At 52.1% G+C, this 7271-nt stretch overlaps 1 protein-coding gene across 1 annotated transcript in view; it reads right to left on the reverse strand.

Moving 5' to 3' along the window:
* B4GALNT3 (beta-1,4-N-acetyl-galactosaminyltransferase 3) overlaps positions 1 to 6380 on the reverse strand; it is a 65182-nt gene extending 58802 nt beyond the window's left edge. The window contains exon 1 of the mRNA XM_061364045.1: positions 5546 to 6380. Coding sequence (XP_061220029.1) covers positions 5546 to 5684 — 139 coding nt within the window. The 5' untranslated portion in view covers positions 5685 to 6380. The remainder of the gene's footprint in view (positions 1 to 5545) is intronic.
* Positions 6381 to 7271: the final 891 nt, after the last annotated feature.

A 7271-nucleotide genomic window follows, 5' to 3' on the forward strand; every position in this document is an offset into this window, starting at 1 on the left:
GCAAGAGGTGAAAAAAGCCAGGTTCACAGACCACCTGTAGCACTTGCCCCAGAAGCAGTGAAAGGATACACTCACCCAGGACAAGTATGGCATAGCTAGCGTGAGGTCCAGGTACCTCCTGGCTACTGTGTCAATGAACCTCGTTGCTTCCAAATTGCCCTCAGAGGTTTCCCCGCTATGTCTGTGATAGCAGTCTGTGCTGTGAACATGGGCCTGGGGATACCAACCTACTTCACATGCACCAGTGCAAAGCAAGATGTGACAGCACTTCTCATCATCCTCCAGGGAGACTGAACTGACCACCTGGAAGTGAAAACTCTGCGGCACTGCAGCACCCATCCTTCTCCTCACAGCTATAGCAGCCCACCATGTGCTGTGGGGAACAGCGCTGCTGGGCACAGGGAGCTGTGGATGAAGGTCTCACTAGTGCCTCTAAAAGCACAACAATATGATATGCACACTGCATGGTACAGATGTAACCCTGCTGCCCACACTTGTCTTCAGTCAGGAAGAGGTGCTTGGTGGGTGATACCTAGTCTAACTTTTCTTCTGGGTTAACAGTTTCCACAGAGAAGAAATAGATACTTCACCCACCATTGGAGAGCCACATGGTCCAATCTCTCCCTATGGGCACTGAGTAACCTTTGGTGCAATTAGCTATGCAAAGGAGCGATACTCTACATGCAGAGGCAAGTCACCTTGTGTGTGAGTGATTGCCAAAGTCAGGCTGTGTGCATGCGAATGAACCTGCATTATGTAGGTGTGCTCACCCCAATGCATTTCAGCTGCTTCTGAAAGTGCCTGGGGAAGGAGGCTAGCGAAGGAAGCTGATGCATTAAATTAAATGAGCAGCTTCAGCTTTCTGCCAGCTGTTTTTCTCATACAAACACAGGCACCTGCCCATTCACACCAACACTTGGGTCAGTTATGGATTCCTGAATATCAGAGAGCTCTCTGTGGTGGGGTTGGGGTAAAAAAACAGTTTTCTGAGGAAGGAAAGGGACACTAAAGATGTACATACTGAGGAGGTGGAAGCCTTGCCGTAAGGACTTTTTTATTTGCACATCTATGGTCTCTGGTTTCTTCCAAACACCTCCCGTTTCTCACTTCAGAGAGTGGGACTGCACACTACTGAGTTAGAAAAGCAGCAGGCTGAAACACCAGGAATGAGACAGAAGCACTGGTCACAACCCAAGATAGGAAGATAATGTACTCCCACTGTTATTTACACACAACAATAAAAAGTGGAAGATCAGGGGTAGGCTGAAGCAGACAGGGACGGCAGGTTGAAGAAGGGCCCCCGATCCCTTGCTCCTACAAGCTGCACCTCCAGCAATCTCATCTAACCCTGCACACCCTGCTTGTGCCTGGCTGAGTGTGGTGCTCACACCTGCAATAAAGTAAAGTGGTGCAAGTGATTCAGTCTCCAAAGATACCATGGTCTTTACAGCCAAAAAGGCAGAGTCTGCACAGCAACGGCTGGGAACGACCTCACCTCCAAGTTTCTTCAGGGACTGGGATTTGCTTTTACTGTGTTGATACAGGCCTTAAAGCAAAGGGGGATGGCTGTACATCCTCCTTGCCTCCAAGCACAGCTTGCTGATGCCAGCCTTGCTCCCTCAGTCATACCTTTCTGCATGGGTGGGCAAGATGAGGCACAGAAGAGAAAAGCAGAGGTAGTGGTAGGAGGCTCCCTGACCCACCAGCCTTTCCATCCAAGCAGAGCACGGCAGCAGCTCTGGGCACAGGCAGTGCCTACCGGTAGGGGCCTTTCCTGAAGACCTGTCCCTGCCATTGCCTCTTCTAGCTGTGCTGCCAAGCCAACAGCTTTATGGCAGTAAAGGCAGGGTGCAGGATGTGCTCACCAGCCCCGGCTGTTCTGGGCATTACTGGCATTATCTCCCTCTCCAACACCTCATTTACTCTTGAAATGGGAAAGGTTCCCTGTCTCCACCATTCATTTGCAGGAGCAAAGTGTGCTCTGGAGCAGCTACTAAAGATGAGAAAAACATTTCTACTGGAGACCCCACTGCACAGAGGTTAGTGCCTGTCAGCAGCAGGACTAAACAGACTGCCTCCAGCTCCTTGGGTGTCTTGGCAGGGAGGCAGTGTCCTGCTTGCTACAGCTTGTTTTGGATGACAACAGGCCACATTTCATGTGGGGAGAGCTGTGCCCATCTTCAGTTCATATCAGCCTGCTTGTTTTTCTTCGCTCAGCTCTAAACACGTCAAAGATCCCTATAAATGCCTCTTGGGCGGCAAGTCAGACAAATATGCTTAATTAAAGAGAAAAAGGCAAGCCCCACAAGAACTGGCACAGGAACATCCATAAGAGACACAGTCCTGCCAGCAAGGCTCCCTGGGAAGAGTATGCAAGGAATACTTTGATGCAGTCACATCACAAGGAAAAATATAACCTATTATTTTTTTTGCCAGCCCAACTGCTCACTTCAGCATCGCCTTCAAAGGAAAGCTGTCACTTGTGAGAGCCCATACTATCATCTGACCCTGTCCAGCCCATCCCAGCCATCCCCAATGGCTAGAAAAAGGCCCAGATCACTTAGGCACATGCAAATCCCAACACGTGGTATACCTAGCGTGAATTCTGCACCTCAGGCTGCTCCCTCAACCTTTGACTTCAGTGTTACAGCAAAATGAGCCTCACAGCCATAGTCTTTCCCAGTGTATGGTGATGCAGCACCATGGAAACCAATGGGTACCAACAGTTACAGCATATTCTCCTAGGCCCTTTATTCTCTTTCATTCAAACTTCCTTATGTGCTTAACTTTGTTCCATAGCAGAGCTGCACTTACATCAAGGGAGGAAAGTCAAGGCCCCAAGTTTTAAGCATCACTTACTCAAAAACCCATAGTCTAGACACCTGACATTTGGTTCCTCCACCACACATTGATCTGGTGAGGGAAGAGGAGCAGAAAGCTGGGGAGCATCCATTATGCCTCAAGACTTGCTCTAAAGCACCGGTCCAGGAGCCGGCGTGGTATGGGGGCATCACAGTGCTTGTGCTTCATCCCACTGCGTGGCTGAGAGGAAAGTGAGTACTTTCTGTGACTCCCTAAAGCCTTCCAAGAGGAGGGCTCATGTGTCTGGAAAAAGAAAACATACTTGGCTTTTCATACACAGGCTGTTCTACACTGAGCTTTTAGGGAGGCAAGAAGAAATTGTGTTATGGACATGGGAGATGGAAACCGTGATCTCCTGTAGATCTCCCAAGCCCAGCAGCTATTCAGCTTCTGACCCCAGTGGATGGAGCCTCTTCACCTTTTGCCCAGAAAAATTACCCAATAAATAGGTGTTGTGTTTTATCAAGAGTAACTGCTGAGGCTGTTGCACCAGGTAAGTCAAGGTGGTAGCTCTTGGCTGGTTCCAGGTGTGGCTTACAGTAGGGTTCCCACCTGGGACATGCAACAGAAAACAGTGCAGAAATGAGAGCGGAAAAGTGTTAATTGCTCAGGGAGTCACTCCTTCCTGCACCATCTCCCTGAGATCTCTGAAAAGAGTCACCACGTGGAGTCAGAAACACAGCTGCCCCAGTCTCCAGGGAAGAAAACATGACTTAGTGTTAACAGCCAAAGGAAAACAAACACTATTTGTCTTTCACTCCAACTTCTGATTTCTCTTAAAACAAACCAGGCTCTTAGAGGTACTGGGGCAAGAAGAAGGGTGGGGAGGGTCAAAGATTAACCTTCCTCCTGTTAGCAGGCTCCAGGATCCTGGCCACAAGGACAGGAAAACATGATGCTGAGTGCCCAGAGTGCCCTCAGAGCCTCGGCTCTCTGGGCACGCTGCTCTCCCCCCATGATGCTGCAGAGCTGCCTGCCAGAGGGCTTCACCCTCCCACCCTCTCCAGCAGCATTTAAATGTTTTCCGCATGCACTGAGCAGTAACTTCGCTGGTGGATTTGAGGGAATCTGGACACTTACATAATTGAACTTTAATATAATGTAATTACTTTCCTCATGTTCTGTTTTGGTTGGTAGTGACCGTAGTCATGTCACTGTTTCCAGTTTCAGTCTTAAAGCAGGATGACTTTTGTAACAGAGATGTAAAAACAACCCCATCTAAAACCAAAGAGGAAGAACTCAATTCATAAAGTCATTTGCTCTTGCACATCTCTTCTGTCCTCATGCTCTCTGCCTGTTTTTCTCTCATCTCCTCCCTCTCCCTTTGCATTGCTGCCAGTGAAAGGTCAGCTGGATGTCTCCAAACACCTGACTCAGCCCCTCATATCTCCTTATAACCACTGTTTAAAATACCTCCATGTGGTTTGGTTTCTTCCTTTGCTGCACCACACAAGTCCACTACGTACCTCTACAGCCTTCTCTAAGTATCCCCAGGCGGTACTGGCACAGCGGCATTCACTAAGAAGTTTGCATGAAAGGTGTAATGGAAAGTAAAGTCATGATGCAACCCATCTTCTCATGTCCCAGCTGATTCCACCAGGCACAAAAAGTGGACTATAACTAGAGGATTTATCCTAGCCAAAGAAATCAGATCTCTTATGCTACTGGAACAATAAACCTGTTTTTAGCCTTAACAGCACATATAATACAGAACAAATGGATAAGCTGAAGTACTGTAATGGACTTTGTGGGAGTAACTTGCACAACCAGGGGCTAAAGCTTTATGACTGAAACCAAGCTGGACTCATGCCACTAAGAATCAGGGGGCTTATAATGTGTAATGAAGGGACCAAGATACAGAAAAGCATTAACAGTTAAATGGTTGTGTGTGTTTGACAAACTATTATAAAATTAGACTGGCACCAAGCACTGATATTTAAAAACAGCAGCAACAATATCATGTGCTTTTACAAAACTTTGGGCCATTCAAAACTTCCCTGTAAATGAAAAATAGAAGAGAAGCATAAACCCCCGCATTACACGGATAGAAATAACTGCCTTCCTCTACTTCGGGGGGGAAAAAAGGCAGGTAACTGATGGTGCACTTAGCACCATCCCTGCTGTGCTCCTTAAAGTCTGCACGGAATGAACTCGTTACTAGGCGAGTGGTGCACATCTCCAGGGTATGCATTCCCTCCTCGTTTGCATACACTTCTCTCATCAAAGCCATATTCAAAGCATCTCTGCTGCCTTCCAGGTTCGCACTAGAGCACCAAGGACAAGAGGCACTCAAAGCCGTGACTCCGGGCACAACAGTTTCAGCAAGGTCACGTTTTGACAGGTCTCTTGACAGACCGGAGGGCGAGACCCCACCGGCCAAAGGCACAGACGTGAACCCCCCTAACACCCATCCCCTTCCAAAGGGAAAAAACCCACCTCCGTCCCCGACGGCTCCCCAGGAAGCGGCTCCCCACCGGCCAGCACCGCTCGCCCGCTCACTGCTGCAGCCGGCAGCGCTCCCCGCCTCTGCCCCCGCCGGCCTGGGACCGGGGCACCGCTCCAGGCTCCCGAGCGGACGGAGCGCCGGGGGGAGCCCAGGGCCGCGCCGGACTGCGAGGAGCAGAACGCGACAGGACGGCCCCCGCCCTGCCTTCCCCTCCCCGTCTCCCCCGGGGTAACTCACTGCGGTCCGGGAGAGCCCCGCCGCCGCCGCCCGCCGCCACCAGCTCCAGGTAAACGGCCCAGAGCCCCAGAGCCAGCGCGGCCAGGGCCAGCAGCACCCGGCGCCGCCGCCGCAGCCGCGCCAACAGCCGGCCCCGCATGGCGCTGCTCAGGGCGCCCGGCCCCCGCCGCCCCGGGGCATGCTCCCGCCGCCGCACGGGCACCGCACGGAGCTGCCGCGGACCCCTTCCCCCGCGGGGCGGGCCCAGGTGCGGGGCGGCGCCGCGCCCCCGCGAGGGCAGCTCCCGGCCGCGCTCTGCCACCGCCCCCCGCACCTGCCTCCGCCCCGCGGGGGCCGAGCCCAGGCTCCGGGGCTGCCCCGGCACCGATCCCCACTCCGGCCGCTCTAGGGGCTGGCGGGCGCTGCGACCGGAGCGGGAGCGGGAGCCGCAGCCGTCCCTGTCCCCGACCGCGCTGTGGGGCCCGCGCTGCCAGAGAGCTCCGCTCCTGCCGTAGGCGACAGGAAAGCGGCTTCTGTGTCGGAGGAGGCGGGCGCGCCCTCCCGGCTCCAAGTCCTCCTCAAAGCCGGTTTTCGTAGCGCTGGGAGCGTTGGTGGATCCCTCGGGTGAGAGGACGGGTGGTGGTAACTCCTGTGCACAGAGGGAAGGAAGGAGGATGAGAGCGGAGCGATTCAAATTCACACGGTTACACACAGCTGAAATTAAGTGTTTCACCTGGTGCAACAAGTGTATTTGCTTCAAAGTGCTGTGCTCGGTCAGAATGCAAAGGTCACATGAAGCCTCCAAATGGGTTTTCAGATGCAGCTGGCTAGATGTGATGCTACACTGTTCAGACCCAGCAGAATGTTGGAGACTGCCGTAAGGACCAGGATGCTTGAGTGTGCTTACAGTATCATTCCATATCTCTATCACACTTTCAAAGTGACTCTCCCAGCTGTGCCCTCCATGCTGGTGGCTGGTTCACATCATCAAGTCCTCTCAAAGGATGCAGGCTGGATTCCTCCTGGGTGAAAGAAAACTGGATGATGCTGTCTAGGATACAGGATTGCATCCAGCTGGGGAGCTGATCCAGAACAACCTCTTCCCAAACATGTATGGTGCATGGCACCAAGCATTTCCCTTCATAGCAAAGGGCCTTAGGAAAGGTGCCAGAGGCCTTGTGAATGGCATGGAGTGCCACAGTGGAGTGGCACAAGCCCCAGCAGGGACAGCCTAGCATTGGCAGGGTGCTGGCATCTTAAGTGGTACATGGCCAGGGGCAGAAGCAGCATCTGTAGTCCCTGGCATGAACTGCCAAATACTGTGTTCACAGTGCTCTAGAACCCCTGGGATTACCTGTCACACATCGGGATGGAGAGACAGAGATGGGCTTCCTTTTTCTGAACATCTCACAAAGGTTTCAGATCCATCTCCCTACAACTTTCTGCTGGGAAGACTTATCTTACTTAGTGAAAGTGCATCTGGAGAGTGTTAACCTCACTGTGGAGGTGTAAAGACGTGATGTTTCTCAAGATGGGAACAAATCCCATAGCAGAGGAGGCTGGAAAGCAGCTCTGCCCTTGGGCTCTGCAGGGACAAAGTCCTTTCTGCAGCTTTCCAGGATGCAACACTTGCATTGCTCCTTCTTGGGGCTGCAGGTGGCACCAGCCCATGCTTGAATCATGGGGCTACTTCCTCTGGTGCAAACAGAAAAGAATGACAATAACCAGCCAACACTGGCATCCATAT

The sequence above is a fragment of the Neopsephotus bourkii genome, unplaced genomic scaffold, assembly GCF_033783945.1.
Source record: "Neopsephotus bourkii isolate Nb327-2 ecotype Australia unplaced genomic scaffold, CSIRO-AGI_Nbou_v1 NB_1183, whole genome shotgun sequence".
Lineage (NCBI taxonomy): Eukaryota > Metazoa > Chordata > Aves > Psittaciformes > Psittacidae > Neopsephotus > Neopsephotus bourkii.